Source organism: Melanotaenia boesemani, chromosome 12 (genome assembly GCF_017639745.1).
Source record: "Melanotaenia boesemani isolate fMelBoe1 chromosome 12, fMelBoe1.pri, whole genome shotgun sequence".
Taxonomy (NCBI): Eukaryota; Metazoa; Chordata; class Actinopteri; order Atheriniformes; family Melanotaeniidae; genus Melanotaenia; species Melanotaenia boesemani.
Window position 1 is genome coordinate 19,303,878 of NC_055693.1, and position 20,890 is coordinate 19,324,767.

The 20,890-nt window shown below is 36.9% G+C and overlaps 3 protein-coding genes across 5 annotated transcripts in view; 1 reads left to right on the forward strand and 2 right to left on the reverse strand.

Moving 5' to 3' along the window:
• Positions 1-163: 163 nt before the first annotated feature.
• On the reverse strand, positions 164-2,626 carry upp2 (uridine phosphorylase 2). The gene is made up of 7 exons (XM_042001339.1): positions 2,346-2,626; positions 2,068-2,182; positions 1,822-1,980; positions 1,607-1,721; positions 1,296-1,505; positions 1,042-1,188; positions 164-827 (listed from the first exon to the last, which is right to left on the reverse strand). The coding sequence occupies exons 1-7, from the start codon at positions 2,396-2,398 to the stop codon at positions 685-687; spliced, it is 942 nt and encodes a 313-aa protein (XP_041857273.1). The 5' UTR covers positions 2,399-2,626; the 3' UTR covers positions 164-684.
• A 371-nt stretch (positions 2,627-2,997) lies between these two features.
• Positions 2,998-8,865, reverse strand: LOC121650059 (uncharacterized protein C7orf57-like). Of its 3 annotated transcripts, none has more exons than XM_042001342.1 (10): positions 8,698-8,865; positions 8,389-8,584; positions 8,153-8,199; positions 7,809-7,973; positions 7,632-7,728; positions 7,341-7,446; positions 6,995-7,074; positions 3,581-3,673; positions 3,214-3,267; positions 2,998-3,134 (listed from the first exon to the last, which is right to left on the reverse strand). In XM_042001342.1, exons 2-8 carry the CDS (start codon positions 8,397-8,399, stop codon positions 3,589-3,591), a joined length of 591 nt encoding a protein of 196 aa, XP_041857276.1. In that variant the 5' UTR covers positions 8,400-8,584; positions 8,698-8,865; the 3' UTR covers positions 2,998-3,134; positions 3,214-3,267; positions 3,581-3,588. The 3 variants fall into 3 exon arrangements, with proteins under 3 accessions (XP_041857276.1, XP_041857277.1, XP_041857274.1); XM_042001343.1 differs by having other exon boundaries at positions 7,341-7,458; positions 8,432-8,584; positions 8,698-8,864; XM_042001340.1 differs by having other exon boundaries at positions 7,341-7,458; positions 8,698-8,863.
• A 5,592-nt stretch (positions 8,866-14,457) lies between these two features.
• LOC121650382 (activin receptor type-1-like) overlaps positions 14,458-20,890 on the forward strand; it is a 32,221-nt gene continuing 25,788 nt past the window's right edge. Inside the window, exon 1 of the mRNA XM_042001865.1 lies at positions 14,458-14,824. The gene's annotated coding sequence lies outside the window, so the exon portion shown is untranslated. The remainder of the gene's footprint in view (positions 14,825-20,890) is intronic.

The window sequence follows — 20,890 nt, forward strand, 5'->3', positions numbered from 1 at the left end:
TCCTCAACAATTATTACATTTTTTTATTTATTGTCTTACATTAAAAGGTTTGTACTATTACCTGACTTTTATATAAGTCACTGAACATTTTTGACAATGACAAACTGAATGCTGAAGTTTTTTTGTTTGTTTGTTTGTTTTTTTTTAAAGGTTTTACCCAGTCTTTCACCATAAAATGAATTACAAGACTAATGATTAGGGAGACTACAGGTCATTTAATGCAAATTTCCATTACAAGCAATTTCCTGTTTTTTAACTCCATTCATGTAAATGCTAAAATGGTTTTCTGACCCTCTAAATATCCCATTAGGATGTTTACTGTATACCTGTCACATTTGTAGTTATAGCTACAATCACTGTCCATGAACTGCAGCCTTGGCATTAACATGGAAATCAGCAAACAGAACACTTCATTTTAAAGATTTATATTACTTTACATAAATACTAATTCTTTCATTTTAAAAGATATAATACATTATTAAATAAACATACACACACACACACACACATATATATATATATATAAACACACTATTTTAGTTTCATCAATTAATTATAAACATCTAACATATAACTCTTAAACAACTGTCTCATTCAAATACCAACATGTTAAGTACAGTATGTGTATATACATATCCACATATTAGTCAAAGCTATGTACAATTTTTTAGGATGGCAGAAGTTTCAGACAAGAATTCCCAAGCGTTTCTTAATGAAGTGAGACACCAGGACTTGAGGTCTCTGCTGGTATTCCACCAGAACATCATGAGGAGAGGTGATCTGGTCTCCCTCAAAGCGGTTCAGTAACGCAACGCAGACCACAGCCGCTGAAAGAAAATGGTTGTAAGTGATAAAGTTCTATGTGCTTATTTCCTAGATAGTCATGTTAGGAATCATTAATCAAATCATGTTAGTAGAAAAAACACAAGCATCTCTTTCTTATGGACTTAAATTTAAAAGTAAGCTAATTCATGACTTAATATTTACTGCTATCAGCAAGCTGCATCCACAGTAGTCAACATTTTCTAACAAAAATAATACCTTTGAGGCCACAGACACGGCACATGGCAGCAAATACAGTAGACTCCATTTCAATGTTCCTCACTCCAGCCTCGTAAGCTTTTCTCAAATATTCCAGCTTTTCTTCATGAGAGAAGGAGCAGAGAGCTCCGTCAAGTCGTCCTTGACCTATACAGGATTTGTTAGTACAAGATGAGTGCAAGAGACTTTACCAGCAATTTATAAATGTGATTTAATCAAACAAAAAGCCCTGAGAGAGACTTTATCAAGCATACCTTCATAGAAGTCATGGGTGCACATGGTGTTTCCAATCACAGTTGGAAAGTTTTGAAGCTCAGAGGAGTACTGCAAGAGCTCACTGGCGACTTCCTCGTCCAGCTCTGTGCTTCTGGTGATGACTTTACCCAGAACCACTTGTTCAAACTGAGGTTGGAAAGAATAGTCCACTGCTTTATCAGTGATTACCACCGTCCCTGGAGCCAGGCCTGGGGATAACACAGATCATACGTCCCATTTTTCAGAGGATTGCTTTAATTTTGGACACCTTTAGAAAAAATTTGTTGAATGTGTGTAAAACTGTTCATACCGACTCCACCGGATGTTCCCAGGCGAAACAAGACCACATCGCGGCATTGGGCATGATGCAGCAGTTTAATGAGCTCATGCAACATAATGGAAATTGAGGGGACTCCCATGCCATGCTGAAAAGTACACAAATGGATGGAAAATCTTTCAAATGTTGATTTGTTATTTAACCAACATTTAAGTTGCCTGAAAGGAGAGTCAGTGTTATATACTTACACTAATAGAAAGCACAGGTCCCACTTTGTACATGCAATAGCGATCGGTTCCCTCACAGATGTCTCCGATTTCCTGTGGGTTTCCTGGCAGTTCCAGCTCCTGGTGAATGAACTGGGCAAAAGCCTTCATACGATTTGCACTTCCACCAACACACACAAACTATTGCAAATAGAGACACAAGAAGACAAATGACTTCTCTTTTCTTCTGTTAGAAAATTATATTTTTTCTGGACTTATTTCCCAAACCTTAATATCTCCAAACATTTCTGGAAGGTTGTGGGTCTTGGTGCTTAAACTGAAGTGGTAGAGAATGTCCTCCTCCATAGTGTCCAAGTAGGGATTTTTTACTTGGACCTGTTGTCTAAATACATTTTTGTTATAAAATGGTCAAAAGTGAATCAAAGTATGGACTAAGTATGTGATCTAACTGAACTAGTAAACACAATTTGGAGGCAAAAAGCCTTTACTGAAGAACAATTAGAAACATTTAATTAAAAGCTGATGTGAGGTTCCCAAATACTTACTTGATGTAGTCTTTGTGCTCATTTCCCATACAGTTAAGAAGAATCGGTGCCATGACTGCAGGAGGTGCTTTCAAATAGTCTGAAATCTTCAAAGGTTGCTGTAAACTCTCCAAGCACTTGTTGCGGCTGCTTTTTGAATATGAGTTGGATCTAGCTGCAGAGTTGATATAGTGGAGACCGGTGACCTTGCAACTGATTGGTTCTGGAAAGAGGAGTAGCAGCGGTCCTTGCCCTCACAAAAACATCTACTAACACTGCAAAACTATCAAGATTAGTTCAAATCCTCATTCTGTCTCATTTAAAAAGGAAATTATAAAGGCAACAGTGGGAAAACCCTATGTGACATAAAGACAGTGATGATTAAAGCTTGGAAAACAATGTGCTGAACAGTGTAGAGTCTCAACAACAGCCAGTTTAAAGCAAGTGAATACCTAACATGTTATGACATAACTCACCTAGAGAACATGAGATAAACTCTGACCCTAGCATGAAACATAAAAACAGTGATGCACACAACCAACGTAATGCAACCAACCCACACATTGTTCATTCAGATGTCAACCTGAAACAGGAAATAATATCTTAGCTTAAAAAAGAGAAACAAAGATGAAATGTTTAAAATAATTCACATTTTATTAAACTTTGTTATCATTCAGCCGTTTTAAAAAATAGCAGAAACATAAAAAACACAGGTTCTGTCTTTCCTCAACAAGCAGTTAATGAGGAACCACTAATTGGAAAATAAACAAAAGGGCAAACTTTTAGTTCAGTGAATACACTTGAAAAAACAGTTGAAACTAAGTGAAATGTTTGACATGGCCGAGCTTAAAAAAGAATAGAATTTAATATCGGAGCAAAAAACTTCTACTATTCCTGTTTGAGCTATTACATCCTTTTTGTGCCCACCTGGCAGTCCTCCAGTCTGTTGACATGAAAATGGAGAAGAACAAGAGTCATTTAACCAATCATTTCCACATAATTCACTAATATGTCCACATTATACTGTCACCGCATGTTCTTAATGGCTAAAACCTTAAAGTTTTACATCACAAATTTTGTCACTATCATTTTATGGTGGTTATTCATATAACAGTCCCATAAAATCAATACACTGCTTAACAGATTGCCTTCATTTTCTTTTATTGCACTGCAAGTGCATTTTGAAAGCATGATAAAAAATAACATGAAATGGTTTATGACGCCAGCGACACTAACTTGAATCCTGCACTACTTACTTGACATGTCATTGTGCTGGTTTGTTGTCTTCTGCATAACCAAACCTCAACAGTTTAGACATGTCAACAGGTGCCGGTTTCTTGTCAAACATTCTGGAAAAACACCAGACATCAAGTTCAAATGTGTTGGAGACCTAATTCTTTATCTTTTAAATGGACCTCAATTAATTTCGTCATTTTGTCTTTACCATTATTATGTAATATTTTGACATTAACAAAAAGAACCTGTTGCAATAGCCAGACTGCATTAGATTAAACATTAAACATAGACCATACCTTCTCTAATCCAATTCAGTATCCTTGGATAAACTCTAGCTACTTATTAGTTTTTCTTGCAACAAAGTACATGCAATGGTCAACTAGGATTTGCTTTTAGTGATTTTTTTTCCCATCTCTTAGAGAAAATGACCAACTCTGTAAAGATGATCCATTAAAAAACACAATGAATTTTAAGTACTTTTTAATCAAGACAGCAAAAAAACCAAGGAGATATAGTTAATGTTATGTTAAATGAAATTTCTAGATTCTGTGTCTGGTGAATTGAGTACTGACAAGATTTTAATACCAGTTAACGCCAGCTAAAAGCACGTTTGCTCTGCTATAACTAAAAATAATTATGATTTTTATTTTTCTTACTAGAGGGATGGTGATAGTTGTTTACCATTAGAAGCATTTGCACTTAAATGTAGCTGTTTTAGAACAGATTTAGTACAAAAATAACAACTGAAAAGAACAATATCTGACAAAAAAAAAAAAGCACTGCATTGGTATATTTGCTTATATGGACATTTTTGTATTTTTGATTGTTTTTCTCATTTTTGTGGATATACTATCTCTGTACCAGAAATGCTCCATGATCATGGTCAAACTCTAGTTTCTGTTTCAATAAAACTAAAGTTCTTTTGGGGTTTTGACAAGTCAGTGACATTTTCCTGTAGGTACACACAGCACTGACCAGCTGTGAGCCAAAGCAAACAGGTCAACGCCCAGAACTGTACTTTGCGCCATTTTTTGTTTGGCCTGTGTGGCCTGTCTATGAGATTTTCTGCTTTGTCATAACAATACAACATGTGAGCTAAAATGCATGCATAACAATGCCTTCAATATGCATACTATAGGATTTTATTAAGATTAAGATTTTCACTACTCAATTTTATGTTATACTGAAAATGTAAATAACAGCGACAAAGTACACAGTCTAAAAATGTATGTAATAAACCAAATTATATTCAAGAAAATTAATATAAATTAATATGGGTGGGAGGAGTCGACTCAGGCCTTTCTGTGTGGAGTCTGCATGTTCTCTCTGTGTATGTATGGCTTCTCTTTGTGTACTCTGGCCACAGTCCAAAGACATGCATGTTAGGTTGGATGGAATGAAAAAAAAAATTCACTTTTTATCCCCACAGTGTAGGAAAAGGGCTTTCACAGATGAGAGCTTTAATGTTACTTGGAGTTACAGACTTACAAAACATGTGCATGTCAATCAGCGGGAAGATATCTGCACAAATTTGAATACTGTGTACTACAAGTTTAAAACTGTTTTATGAAATATTCACAGCATGAGGTGACCAAATCAGTAAAAATATTTTTAAACACTTTCAATCCTACAACTATCCTGTTGTGTTTCCCTGTTGAGCTGCAGTGAAAGAGTGACTAGATTATTATACTTATAAAAGCACATTATTTTTAAGTCCAAAATCCTCTCACAGCATTGAAAGATTCATTCACAAAAAGATAATAATTATAATTTTTATTTTATGGCTTTAAAGACATAGTTATGGCCCTGAATCAAACCACATCTCACTCTGCATCCACACGTGGTGGTGCATCATCAACATGTAGAAGACATGTAGAAGAGTGGAGCAACTAAGCCACCCAACTTTCACTGGGTTAAGTCATTTTCCACAGGTGATGTTCACCACTCAAAGATGAAGTTCAGTTAAATTGGTTTAATACATCCATTAATCACATGCTGACAGTGATTCATTTGTATGAGATTTGTTGGATTTTCCCTAGTGTGCTAGTTTTGATTATAGTAAACAGGAGAGCGGTTTATGAACAATTTGATATGAAAAAAGTCTGTAGAATCATTGTTTCAGGGGTTGAAGCTTCAGTGACAGTTCTGTGTGATAAATATCAGTAATGAAGCTGATTAATTAAGACAGGTCTCATCCTTACTGTGAGACGGGAAAATAAGAAACAGGCTTCGATAATAATAAGTATTCTAAATGGATTCATACTTTATTCCAGCCGGATATTATTATTATTGCCCTCCTTTTTATGGCTCAAACCGGGACCTCAGTTCTAATTTCGTACCATAAACATGTAAATGTGAGCTGGTATGACAATAAAGTTCCTTGAATCCTTGAATCACATGGTATGTTTTTATTCTCTGTATAAATTCCAGTCTGGTGACATTAGATGTTCCACAATGACATGAAATGTTTTCAGTAAAAACCTGCAGGTGTGTTATAAGGTCAGATATGTGAAACTGTACATGTTTTTGTGGATCTAGTTTTGACTCCATTTACATATAGGGAATAGTCCCATACTGCACCGAGGACGATCAATAACTCTGTTTACATGGACAAATCTTTCTTTTATAAGAACTGAGATCAATCTGATCAGAGAATATAGGTGACATGTTTACATGGACACTGGATAAAGTGATCCGATCAGTTGTGTGTTTACATGATGGAAATTTTTAATACGATAATACGGCCTTAAACGCTCGAAATGTGTATTGATTATGAGGAAGAAAAAGACAACAAAAAAGATTTGATCAAATATCTGCTTGAACAACTCATTTAGAGTCTTTCAACCATCCAGATGCTCAATAATCTGCATTAGCAGAAACAAGATCCACCACAGACACCATAAGTGTAGACATGCATATTATTTCCTGTTGATCAAATTGTGGAACGGTTTAAACCATTCCCTTGATCGGATTGAAAATTCATTCCGATCTGGGCCAACTGGAAAACCTGAGATGTTTGCAAGACGCATTTTATGGTGGTTCAACGTTTGATTGGCTCAAAAGTGCTCTGTGTATATGCAACTAATTCCACCCTGTTAAGACTTCTTGCCCCTTCTTTGCCAGCCCATGTAAATTTTTCTAGATCTGCCACCAACTGCACCTGACTACTGATTTACAACATTGTAACACAAACTGGAAAATAATGCCTTAGCCTTTGATTATGACATCTAATAACATGTTAATTTACAATTAACATGAAGAGCTACTGAGTACAGATATGGGTGATTAAATTTATTTTTAAGCACTTCCTCTTATGTACTTTAAATTAAAGTAACAAGCAGGGTTTGTGTTTGAATTTCTCAGAGGTGTTTGATACTGCGTCCAATAAACACAAGACAGAACAACAGCACCATCTTGTGTCTACAAGAACTTACATCCTCTTGAATTTGTTGGTCACATGATGTTGACTGGACGTCTGCATCTCCTCCATCTCGCTGCAATTAGTATCATTGTTCTGAACATAAAACAAAGTGTATATATATTATACTTATTTTGTGCTTATGTTTCCCCATTTGCATATTGGCCACTTGGCATTATGGACTTATTTACTGAACAACAACCACCAAACCACAAAGTAGCTGTGTGACACTAACGTCACTAACAGCCCTTCAATTTAGGCTTAACACATGAGATTTTAACATTACAAACAAACACACAGAGTAGAGCTAATCTCATGAGGCTAAGTTACTTTCTAAACAACTTGTACATTTCTGTGTTTACCTTCTCTTTTCCATCACCACTGTAATTCCTCTCCCAGGCTGACATATTGTCACTCCCAAAGGGAGGTGGTGGTGGTTGAAAAGCTCCAGGGTTTTTCATATGGTCGCTGTTAATTAGACTTATATTAGTATAAACAATATTGGGATGCAAAATGTAAACAGTTAATAGCAGCTTGAACAAATTATGAAAAAAAAAACACTAAAAATCTATAGTTCATGTTCTAACATTTTTAAAACAAACTGGGACTACTTCTTAGTAAATGATAATACTAAAAAATGATTTCCTAGGCACCTTGGTTTGGAGGCATCTTCTAATTCAGTGCAGAACCAGTCTGGAGGTTTGTATGGGTTGGGTGTAGAAGTAATAGTTTCCTCATGCCACAAAAGTCCTGTTATTGATGACAAAAATAAAGGTTGATACAGGTATGACCCAGCCAAAAGCACACATAAGGCAACAGAATGGCTCTACCCTTGTGTCCTCCTTGTTTAGCAAGTTTGACATAGTCAGAATCACCCTCCATGATTGCAACCCTTCGTCCTTGGGCCCTTTCCTTGTAAAGAGTGCTGATGGTTGGGGACAGTCCAGGGATCTGGGAGATATGGCCATCTTGTGTAAGGTACCCTGTTTTGACCCCTGAGGAGTTTGAATACACACAAAGTAAATAAATACTAAATTGTGAAAGAAAAAGACCATTTCTTTGTAAAACATATAAAAGAAGCAGACGTTCTTTGCAGTAATTGTAGGGCTCAAAACTCTACCAGTTGACTAAGTTACACAGCCTGAGAGAAATTAGTAGGAATAGTTGTACTTACCAGATTTCGCTGGTTCTAGGTCGTTACTCATGAGAACCTGAGAATTTCTAGTGGAAATTGGCGGAGAAAAAAACCGTCAACCTATGCGTTGACAACGCAATACCAACAGAAAAAACGTTAGCGTTACCTGGCTAACGCTAGCTAACTGTTGCTAAGTCCAAACACATGACATAACCAACTGAAACATTAAACACGTCAGCTAAAGCCCAAATTAAACTTCAAAGTGTTTCGCTTACTCTGAATTCATCGTGGAAGAGGGGAACAAACCGCTGAGCTCACTTTGTTTGGAAGTTGTGACCTCATCTCCATGGAAACGGGTTTATCCCGGACCCTCTGGAGTACAGCTGCTGTTCAGTGATGTGAGCAGCAGATCCTGGTGAGCGCGCACTGCAGTGTTTCCACATTAAAACTGAGAATAAAACACCCCAACGTCTGTTTATGCAAGGAAGACATTATGTAAAACATCATATTTTACTAAATATTTTATTACATTCTAATTATTGAGTTGGCTGAATACATAAAAAAAAAAAAGAAAAGTAGGCTACTTTATTTATAGGGAATGGCGACGTTGTAGGCTGTTGATTATTATTTTATTATCAGATTACAAAGAATAAGAGACCAAACTAATTGTATGTACTAGTTAAGAATTTGTTAAATCTGCATCCTCACTGTCCTAGTAGAATCTTTGAGGCCTAAAGGTTTGGTCATTGTAATTAGTTTCATTAGCTGCACCTGTGAAGATGTAGATATACACGCCTGCTGTGGTTGGCAAGGGGGACAATCCCTATTGCTTTAACTCTTTGGGTTTTGAAATGTATGTAATGGATACTGTTGCACCGAAAAGAATCAAGAGCACCTTAAGCAAACAGAAGACACCTTGACGAATCACCAATATGGTCACAAACCTTAAAAGACAATGCAGAAAAGCTGAACGAAAGTGGAAGAAAACAAAACTTCAAATTCACTATGAGCTGTACAAACAAAGACTGTGATTATATCAATGAGCTGTGCAGGTCCAGACAGCTGAATTTATCTGAAAAGATTAACAAGAATGTCAACAATTCCTGCACTCTGTTTGCTTTGACTGAAAAACTTACAAATCTTCCTAAACAGTTCAGCCCAGAGCTTCTTTTCACCGATGAATTTGCCAACTTTTTTAGCTAAAAAAATAAATAAATAAAACAATTAGACAAAATATCAATGCCACACAGTCAAACAAAACTAGTCTGTGTCTAAAACCTAGAAATAACTGAGGTTATGTCACAATTTAATATGGTTGATTTAAAAAATCCTACAATAGTTTGACACCTGAAATTAACAACATGTACTCCGGGCATGAAACCATCTGACAGTTTTTGCCTCAGTAGAAAGGGATCTTCTACTTATAGTTAACAGCTCACTGGCATCAGGCATTTTTCCGAAGTAGCTAAAGAAAGAAGCTCATCCATGCATTCCATAATGTTTTATGTAAAACACTTTAAATTGTATTCTATATGAAATGTGCTATATAAATAAACATGCCTTGTCGTTGTAGAGCTTTGCCTATATTAATTGTTTTCTAATAAAGTCCTTATGCTAAACTCATGCGTTTGGTTTGTATTTTGCTTCTCAGTGAGCTGGGTCATGATGTAAACTGGAGCCCCGTGAGGCATCTTTTTAACCTGAAGTCAAAACTAAAGTTGCGTTTTTCTAAATGGTTGCAGACGCCTATCAGTACTTAAATTGGAGGGTTTTGTAATGTATGTTGAAAGCAGTGTTTTGTGACCTGTGTTGTGTTTGAATTTGGATAATCTAATGATAAACCTTTCATGAGTAGCATGAGCTTGGAATTCTTTGGAGGCCCATCCATACATCTATCCATCTACTTGGCACACTGCACGGAAACTTGTACATCTTGTAACTTGTCATAGTCTGGGATTGTGACCATTTCTGTTGCTATGGCAGCAAAATTAAATCAATCTACAGTTAGGCCCAAAAATATTTGGACAATAACACATTTTTCATGATTTGGGCTCTTTGTGCCACCACATTAGATTTTAAATTAAACAACTGAGATGCAACTGAAGTGCAAACTTTCCATTTTGATTCAAGGGGTTGAACAAAAATATCCTATAAAGTATTTAGGGATTTTTATGCTAAGTTTTGTCATTTCAGAGGCTCAAAAGTAATTGCACAACATTCCTGTAAATACAATTTATTTTGAAAGCTTTGTTGAGAATCTTTTGCAAGCAATGACTGCCTGAAGTCTGGAACCAATAAATATTACCAAACACTGGGCTTCATTGCTTGTGATTCTTTGCTCGACCTTCACTGCAGCTGTCTTTAGTTGTGCTTGTTTGTGGGTCTTTCTGCTCACCTCTTCTCTGAAATTCCTACTCATTCAGGTTGATGTCTGATCACTGACTCAGCCATAGCAGAACATTCCACTTCTTTGCCTTTATAAACTCCTGGGTTGCTTTTGCAGTATGTTATGGGCCATTGTTCATCTGGCCTGTGACGTAACAGCCAATCAATTTTGTTGGATCTGAGCTGAAAGTAAATTCCTATAACCTAAAACTTCAGATTTCATCCAGTTGCTTCTGTCTGCTTTCACATTATCAATAAATACCATAGACCCAATGCCATTTGAAGTCATGCAAGCCCATACCATCTAACTACCTTCCCTATGCTTTGCAAAAGATATGGTGTACTTTAGATCATGAGCTGTTTCAATCCTTCTCCATACCTTCTTCTTCCCATCATTCTGGTACAGGTTGATCTTAATTTCATCTGTCCAAAGAATGCTGTTCCAGAACTGAGATGGCTTCTTTGGATGGTTTTTGGTAAAGTCTAACTTTATATTCTTGAGACCTAATAACGGCTTGCACCTTGTGGTAAACCCTCTGTATATTTGAGGGAATAGCCCACAAAGACCATGAAATGGTTTTAGATTTACTTTTAGATATTACTTTTAGTCCATTGAGAAAAAGGCAGCTCCATATTACAGAGTTGTAATTCCTAAACCTTTCCTTAGATTAGATTTCCTTAAATTAAAGCTGAGAGTCTGCACTTTAAGCCCATACTGATTAGATAACTGTATCTTGAATTTGTTTTGGTAAACACATGAAACACTGAAACAAAACTTGTGTCAGTGTCCAAATATATTTAGACCTGACTGTGTGTAGTTCACCAGTGGATGATTATGAATATATGTACCACTGTATATCAGTTTAAGTTTGTCTTTTAGGTTACTGTAGAGTGACATTTTAATAGGTGTCAGTAAATTAGATTTGGCCTTATTTTCATCTGAATTAATTCCTCTAAATATATTTTAGATGTTTAAACCAAAAGAAAAGAATATGTTATAGAATTTAAAATGTTTTGGTTGGTTAAATTTATCATTATAAACTGTAAGATCTTTAGATGTTTAGAAGGGAATAAAATGTATGCACACTACTTTCACTACTTTCACTACTTTCACTACACTACTTTCTTCAGTCTGATCAATTTATACACATTTCTGTGATCTTACGGTTAATATTCAGATTCAAAGTGCGCTGACTCAGCTCTGCCTAATTATTGATATTAAATATTTATCCCTTTAACTGAAAGACAGATAAAGATACAACTATTTACTTTTATTTTACTTTAATTTATTACTGTGATTATCTAAAGTTGCAACAGTCCTTTTAAGTAAAGAAAAATGTCAAAATATGAAATATTTACCCTTAACATATGATGCATACATGTATAGAGTACCATAAAACAAAGGCTGATAAATAGAATACATTCACCGAGCATTTCACTTCTGTTTGCCCATGTGTACAAAATCCCATTTATTTATTTATTTACACTTGGAAAGCTGAAACATCTCTGTAAGGTTTCCTTCTTTATCAACTGCAAAAAATTATTGATCTATTGCACTTTTAAAAAAAGAAAAAAGAAAAAAAGAATCCTCTAAATATTTGACTTGGATAGATCGATGCATAAATGTTGAAGGATGTTTTAAAACTCTTTATTTCAAAACATGTCTATGTGTGGGGCCTCGGGCAATTCCAAATCCAAGGACCCGGCTCCATCTGAAAACTGAGAAGATGCACAGAGCTAGAAAAATAGCGAAGGTCCTTTAAAAACCGATGTGTCAAGCTGAACAGCGAGAATATATCAGGGAAAGGAAATGTTGATTCCAGTTTCAACATAAAATATATACCGTCCCTGGCAAAAACAAGACCCTCACACCATTTTTTTTTCTTTTTTAAGAAATGCATTTGGATTTTTCTAAATCATAACTAGAACTTTAATCATAACATAGTATTCCAATATTATTACATTATACAGTTCAGCTTTCATTTAAAAAGTGTGATCAATTTAAGACAGTATTTTCTCATTAATAAACAACTGGATTACCAGTAGACTAAAGGGATCAAACACCACTCTGAATTTGACCTTGCTTTTTCTAATTCAGTTGAGATTTTTTGGGGGTGGGAATTTATAAAAAAAAAATCAGATGACAGAATGGGAGACTTAAACTCTGTCTGCCAGCAGGTGAGAAAATTCTCAGCAGTTTGAATACCTTCATTATATTTCTTAAGTAATGGTTACTAGATGAAAGTACCAATCAGCAGACATTAAGCCATTGCTTACATATTGCATGATAATCCCACAAGTGTTCGGTTGGATTGAGGTCTGGACTCACTCCATCCTCTTCATTCTCAAATTTTGGAGGTACTCTGGCTCTGTGTTGGAGAGTGTTGTCATCCTAGAGTTCTGGGAATTAGGTCCCATACTGTGGAGATAAAGGATTGCCACTGGCTCCAGAATCTCATTCTGATGTATCTGTCTAATATTTTAGGGGCCAGTCAGGTTCCAGTCATACTTTTGTAACTGGCACACATTTGGCAACACTTGAATCTCAAAAAGGAAAATAATTTAAATGAGTTTTAGCTATTTTTATTTTTACAACCCACACTACCTACATGGTTAGCAGGGTTGCTCATTCCACTAAAGATTGATCCTTGCAAGGAGGAGGTGCCAAGCTATTGTGGCTGCGTATAGATCTTCCACATGCAACTGAAGTTCCTGACAATGTAAAATGAAGGATCAAAATTTTCAGTATATGAGCTTAGTTGCTCACTCACAGAAGAATTATAGACTTTTTGTACTCAAATATCTATTTTTTACTATATTTATTTAATACTTGTAAATATTTTAAAAGGCACCACTTTAAATGTCCCATAGTATAAATTTTTCAAACCATTTCATATGGGTGTTAGAGGTCTACCAACATTGTTTTCAAAGTGTATTATCCCAAATTCAGCTTTGGTCCTTAATTTCAGCCACTCCAAATGTAGCTCTAGTGAGCTGAAAAGAGAATGGGCTGTTTCTAGATCGTGTTCTTCTTTTGGGTGTATGTTGTGAGGGGATTTTTCATCACTATGGAAAGGATTCTACAAACATCCACCTCTGTTCTCTTCCATGGACTTCCAGACCTTTTTGAGTTCCTAAGCTAACCAGTGCACTTTTTTTTTCTCGAAATGTACCAAACTGTTCATTTGGTCCCTCCTAACATTTATACTATCTCTCTGATGGATTCCTTCTTTTTAGCCAAAGGATGGTGTGTATAACATTCTTACAAAGCTTTTTTGACAAGATGAGTTCACAACAACAGCTTCCCAATGCAAATGCCACACCTGGAATCAACTCCAAACCGTTTACCTATTTGATTGCTGATAGATGCACAAGGGAATAGCCCACAAAGACCATGAAATGGTTTTATAATTAACCATCCAATTACTTTTGGTCCCTTGAGAAAAAAAGCAGCCTCATATTACAGAGTTGTAATTCCTAAACCTAGAAAGGGAATTTTGCATAATATGGGACCTTTAAGGAGCAGCTGCTCAAATTTTGTTGTTGTTACAACAATGATAATAAAGGTGATTCTGATTCTGATGACCCTTACAAGTCAAATCTCCTCATAAAGGTAACGAATTAGACTTTCCAATAATGTATAATGCATCACCAGCTGATGTTATGAAGGGGAGAAATAATCAACAAAACACAAATTTACTTACTTTTTGTGGTAAATTGATTTTTTTTTTTTAAAATGAGGAAAAGACACAAATAAACCTGAATGCCTTATATCTTATTTAGTATACTTATCATTGTATATATTGTTAATTTTCTTCTCTTATTTATTTATTTATTTATTTATTGTTAAATAATTTTGGTCTTTTTGATTTGTATATTTTTGCAGATTTGGGTTTTATAGTGAAACTTCCTACCGGAAGTGTCTGTGTGTATGTAGCGTCACTTGACGCCGCTGGAGTACAGTAGCAAGTCGCTGAAAGGTAACTTCCTCCACCAATCCTGGCTTTTTGCTTTCGAAACGCCGCTGGAGTGCAAGTTGCAAAGCCTAAACGAAGCTAATGTGTGAAAGAGGAGAAGGTTATAAAATGTATATTCGTATATTCTGTCTCCTTTTCACTAGCATCGAGTGAGTTCGCCACTTTTCTCTTTTTTTCCCTTTAACTGAGCGACCGACGGACGATAATGTTGGCGTCATGAAGGCTCTGATTATCAGACTTTGGAAAACAAATTGGGTATTGTCGGTGAATTCTCGGGAGATGGCAGAGTAGTTCGACCTGCTCCTGATACCGAGGCGTCTCTGAAAGCACTACGAAAAAAACCCGTAAGGTAAGTTTAATCATAACGCCTTTGAAATGTACTTTAAAGCAGCTTTATGAAAAATATGTTGTGAAATGCGACGTGGAAAAGTTTAGCTGTTTGGTGTTACAGGCTACGTGATGTACCGTAGCTAGAAACACGATCGTCTTCTGAGCTCTGCTACGTAAAAACCTGGCTTTTTTGTATTTTTCAAACCAAATTAAATTTGTCAGGAAATTTTCTCTTAGAATGGGCGAACAAATCAAATAGTTGTATGTAATATCAACTATTCACGTATGCCAGGTTCATATTTGTAGTAACCGTCTCTAGCAGATACTATTTGCTGATGATTAATAATGAACACTAGGCCATATATATATATATATATATATATATATATATATATATATATATATATATATATATACATATATATATATACGTGTGTGTGTGTGTGTGTGGTTGCAACTGCGACTATCGGGGTCGTCATTTTATGTTTGGCAAATCAAATCAGGCTTACAGCTTAACAACTAGTTGTGACTTTTTACGAGTTTTTGTCATGTTAACTGCCTTTGGGAGGGTCGATCTGGCTTGATCGTGTGGCTCATCATTTCACACTGAGTGAGCACCATTAACACCACAATCCCAGTCCTGCAGGGGGGTACAGCCAAAAACCCAGTTACAGTTTACAGTTGGGGGTGTGGTTCAATTTTAAACCACTTCTTGGTTAGGAAATACTAAACATAACCTATGTAGTTCTTATTCTAGATGATAGTGTTTTTTGAGATGCCTTTCCCAGCTGTGGGATAAACAGACCAAAGAAGGAAATGGCTTTGATAAGGCTGGAGGAGCAATCAAATGCAAAAGCCCGTATACTTGCTGATGAGAGGGTGTAAAACTTCATTACCAAGGTGTTGAAACTAGCTGAAAACATTCAGAGATAATTGTGCTGATTGCATTTCAAGATGTGTTAATGGGAATGTCTCACACTCAACTGTTCTTCCTCTGAATCAACTCCTCACACTCTCGGACATACATCCCTACTAACTAATCTGTTTGTTTGTCACTATCTGTCAGTTTTTTGCCATGTGATTAAAGCATTGCCTGATTAATTTTGCGAGGTGACTGACCACATTTAAAACGTAGCTGCATAACAATCTGACAATCCAACCGGTGCTGTAGTAGTGTCTGGCGTCGGAGGGTGGATTAATGCCACTCAGAATCAATTTTAAGGACAAATGAACCCCATGAAACATCGCTGGGATGCATTACTTTAAGAGACAGTAATCATTTCTTGCAGTGGAGGTACTGGAGATACATTTATTAAAGTGACAGAAAAAGGCTGTGACAGGGTTGGAGGGATCTTAGTTCAGTTTATTTGTTATGGTCAGTGGACGTAATAAGTGGCACTTGGTGTCTGTGTGCTTGTGTGATCTGGAGAGTGTAACCCCATAGCTGACCAGTAACTAAGCTTTGGCCCCTCTGTGGACCCCTGACATTCTCAGGGAGTTGCATCCTGGAGTCTGGCCAGTAATGGTCAGATAAGAGGTCGTCAGAATGTCTGGGCTTGTGTGTTGTACCTCATAAAGCACTTGGGGACCCTGTTGAAAAACGCACCAACTGAGTGTGGTCACTCCTGCTGCCACAGATTGGGCTTTTCCTCCTCCTTGTTCTCAGCCTTTTGCACTGTTTTTTTTTATTTTTTACTTAGAGTGCTACATGCTGCACGAGAAGTGGCAACTTTTTTCTTGTTCTTGAGGCTATGAGAACAAAATGACGTCATTTTGCTCTTGCAGACATAAATGGGGACAGTTCTCGACACATCAGCAGAGCAGGACTTTCTTCTTGTGATGCTCTGAGAAGTATTATGTGATTGGTCGGACATTTGAGGTGGGCGTGGCTAACGCAGAAAAGAATGAAGCAGAAAGTTGTGGCATTTCCCCTGATGAACGCTTCAACGGATAGTTTTAATGAACAGCTGTTAGAGGTCCTGAGAAAGTACGTAAATGTAAACAACACTGCCACATGCACAACCCCACCCTGCCACATATGAGGTTCCTCATTAAATATGAAATAACAGGTCAGCTGTTTATTGCACATAAAAACACAGACATCCCCCCTGCAGTTTGGAGTATGAATTGATCGGACCAGTACGAATGTTTTTCTTATTATTGCGGCCTCAAGAATAAGAAAAAACTTCTCGCTTCTTGCGGAGTATGTAATAAACTTATGGGTAGTGTCTCAAGCAGCTTATCAGCTGTAATTAAACTATTTGGAAGTTGTTACTCTTAGACTAAAGGCCCATTTATGCTCGACGCAGAAGACGGACGTGCAGACGGACGTACAGTTTCGTCCATCTCCTGTATTTGTTACGCACATAATTTAATCGGTTTTCACTGAGCTTAGCCATCCGGTGCTTGACATTGAAGGTGGAGCAATACCACTGGAAATTTTGGGGGCAGTGCTGAGCAGAATAGCTTACATGCGACCAGCAAAAGAAACGAACTGGAGAAGAAGAAGAGGAACAGGAAGGGTTGACTTAACCATGGCAGCGCAAAAGATGCATGAAAGTTTGAGGACGGCAACGTATGACAATGTTTGAAACAGACGTGCTTTCTAGCAGGGATCACTAACTCTGGACCTCTTGGGTCATTGACCTGTAGATTTTAGATGTTTCCCTGCTACAACACACCTGACTCAAATGAAATGTTTCCCCAACAGCTTGACCCATCAGTTTGAATTTATTTGAATCAGGTGTGTTGCAGAAAGGAACCTGCAGGACAGTGACCCAACAGGTCCGAAGTTGGTGATCCCTGCTTTAAAGCATATTGGTTTGCACCAGTGGCAGCTATTATATTTCTCCTTTAGTGTGAAGACAATCAGGAATGGCAGCTTTTTCAAGAGGCTCATAGAGATGCATCAAAAGGATCAGTTTTATCAGCACTGAGGAGTAATTTAATCTGTGTATTAATTGCAGAGAACATGGCTGAATGCTTTTCTTAACTGAATGTTTGTCCTCCTAAACTGGTTTCAGAAAAAAATTCACTTTCTGATTGATGCCACTGGCAGTGCTTTATTGGTCTAAAGGGTGACGTTGACTTTCGGTGGACAGACTAATCATCTAGTCACTACTTTGCATTATTTTTTTCAAGTGCTTGCTCATTTTCAAACACAAGAATTTTCAAGTTACAAATGTATTAGACATAGGGATGGGGGATATGTCAAAAATAATGATCACAGTATATATTTTCTCATATTATCCAATCTCAATTTTTATCACAATATTTTTTAATACTGCGAGTTTTCAAGCATCTCTACTGAAAACGAAAGAAACTAGAGATTAGTTCAACATTTTACTAACATATAAAGTAAATAACAAAGCAAATTAAATAAAATCACTTAAAATCACTAACAGAATCTTCATCAATAAGAAGGATAAAGTGTTTTTTACTGGCTTTTGTTCACTGCTGAGGAAGCAGATTCATCTCTAAACAAAAGCTTTCTTGCAGAGAACAGCTCAAACTCAGATATTTCAAATAGCACCAGTAGTAGCGTAACTTTGTTTCTGAACACCCGATGATAAATATTCTAATTGTAAGGCTTGAAAACTCAAAATCTCCATGAATAAGAAGCCAAATTTGGATTTTTAAAATAGCATCAGTAATAACTTTCCATCCTTTTGTGAATTTTTTTTTGCTTCTACTTTTCTTTTACTACTGCATACAGTAGTGGATGATCAAGTAGATGGTATTCCTTTAAATCATTAAACCAATTTGTTGTGTTGTTGGTTTTTGAGGGCACCAATCGCTGACATACCTTGCATATCGGCTTAATTTTCACCACGTCTCTGGAGGTATCCAAACCACCGTCAAACAACCGATGTTGACCTTATCTTCGGAAGAACTCCGATGTCGTGTCTGGCATCTATTTAGCTGCCCTCAGCGCCACGATTCTGTTTTTCCAGCAACTTATTGAAGTAAAGCAAGAAAAGGTCGACTCTCATTGGCTGTTTTTGCGTACATTTCCGCCACGTTTGATCGAGTAAATAGGCTCACAGCTGATCACTGTAACTGAGCAGAAATTTATCAGGATCATTAAGCACGATCATATAATCACCCACCCATAATTAGACATGTGCAATTTGCTTGGTCTGTGAATGGAATCTGCTGGTTTTCAGCCTGATCAGCCATGATTAGCGACCAGCCGGTCCAACAGATCTAATGCTTTGTTGGTAACATTGAAAGACATATGGTGCAGAATGGTTAATGTCTCATGCTCAGCAGCCATAGCATGACAGTCACACACATGGTGGCACGTGATCAATGTGGAGGTTGTTTATTGCGAGTTAGGAAGTTGCAAACTCAGTTTGGGTGAACAAAGGTGCACAAGATGAGTCAAGAGTTCACATCGAATCAACACAACGGTTCTTTTCCTGACACATGAAGTCCACTGTACATGCTTGACAATATTCAGATTTTAAAAATTCCCAGATTGATAGCTCATAAGTGAAGCCGTAAAAATACGTAAACAGCATAATTTTCTAGCTGTAGGAATGTAGACATTGAACTAAATTCTAATTTTCATCAAAATGAGATGTCCTTCGAGCTGGAAAATGTCATTTTGCAGTCGGCTGTGAGACAAGCACACAGGAAGTGGCTACACAATGGAAAACTGAGACGAGCAACAACCTCTGTTGTCATTAAAAAAAAAAGACAAAGTGAGATATACTGCAGTTCATTATCAGGTGGATTTTCTATTTGTAATGAAACTTGATCCAGAAACCTGAAGGACTTTGCTCTGAGATTTGCAAAAATGAGGCTTTCTGGACCGGCTGTGGTTCACAAAGTTGATTTTGAACATATTGTTAAAATTTTCATTGCAAAAACATTAAATGTTTGTTTGTATTGTGTTTATTCTATTTTATCACTCAAGAATCACTCAAAATCCATGAAGGTAAACAGAGAAACTGCAACCCAGTCATCCCTGGAAGATGCTGAGAATATGATTATGCAAGTTGCTGTGAATTAATGACTTGGCTATTTGGTTGATCAGCAGAGGAATCCAGCAAGTCATCTGCAAATTAAACTGATTGTTACTTCATTTATTAAGTAACTGTTGACTACCAAACCTATTAGTGCAATAGCTGAATGAACATCCTTATGCTTCTTCATAACATTTTGCCATATCTATCATAGAGCAAACATATGTGCCACTTTCAACATGGCATGAGTGTGAACTGCAGGAGTCATGCACAGTAATGGTTGATTAAATTTATTATCTTTTTTTGTATTAATCCTAACAGATTGTGGTTTTAAATAATGAAATAACACCACTGTTTTCCTCTGTGATTTTTCTCAGCAATAAGCAGCTGCATCCCCAAATGGTTTTTCACAGCATCTGAGCCAAAAGAGTGAGAGAAAAGGGTCTTTAGAACTTTTATTTTTTATTAAAGAAATGCGTGGAATATGGTATTCAAGGTTTTATATTCACATATAAAACAGGGGGGGGGGTAGTAGTAGTAGAGACAGACTATAGATAATTATTTTCCTGTCCCTGTTAATTTGTCTGTTATTATCAGCTGGCAGCTTGGACTGGAACAATATGCAAGTGTAGCGAAAGAGACGGACCAACTAAATAGTTGGAGGGGTGAGTGTGTGTACATATGTGAGGGGAATCAGGTTACAGTCTGTCATTAACGAGGGAACTGCAGTTATGAGACCAAGATAGACTGCTTCAAGTCTGAGCAAGAGTCTGAGGCTCATCGCTCTTCCATGTAGGTGGCTCACAAGTTGGAGAGAGGGGTGGGGTGGTGGGGGGCAAGTTGGAGGCTGAGGGAAAAAAAGTGGGTGGGGTTTGGCTTGAAGCGAAGCATCAGAATAGTGGCCTTGCTTCACTTTTTATCCTGTTTTTGTGTGTGCATGTGCTGACTTAGAGAAGGTTTGACTAGCACCAGACCTGGCATCAGATGAGGCAGCAGACTGCAGAGGAACACAGCATGTGGGTTGAATTTGCTTCTTGTGTCCAGCTTTTTAGAAAGGGGCCCTCTGTCTGCAGTGTTATTTTTAGTCAAAAAATCCTTGAGCCTTTTAATAATCG

What these genes read in the sequence shown, in the direction of transcription:
- upp2 (XM_042001339.1), bottom strand. Translation starts at nt 2,398, where the DNA reads ATGGCACCGATTCTTCTTAACTGTATGGGAAATGAGCACAAAGACTAC. An exon ending in AAATGTTTGGAGATATTAAG is followed by an intron (nt 1,981 to 2,067) that starts GTTTGGGAAATA and finishes TATTTGCAATAG; the next exon opens with TTTGTGTGTGTTGGTGGAAG. An exon ending in GACCTGTGCTTTCTATTAGT is followed by an intron (nt 1,722 to 1,821) that starts GTAAGTATATAA and finishes TGTACTTTTCAG; the next exon opens with CATGGCATGGGAGTCCCCTC.
- LOC121650059 (XM_042001340.1), bottom strand. An exon ending in GTGGTGATGGAAAAGAGAAG is followed by an intron (nt 7,075 to 7,340) that starts GTAAACACAGAA and finishes TTTTATGTTCAG; the next exon opens with AACAATGATACTAATTGCAG. An exon ending in ACCAACAAATTCAAGAGGAT is followed by an intron (nt 3,674 to 6,994) that starts GTAAGTTCTTGT and finishes GTGTTTTTCCAG; the next exon opens with AATGTTTGACAAGAAACCGG.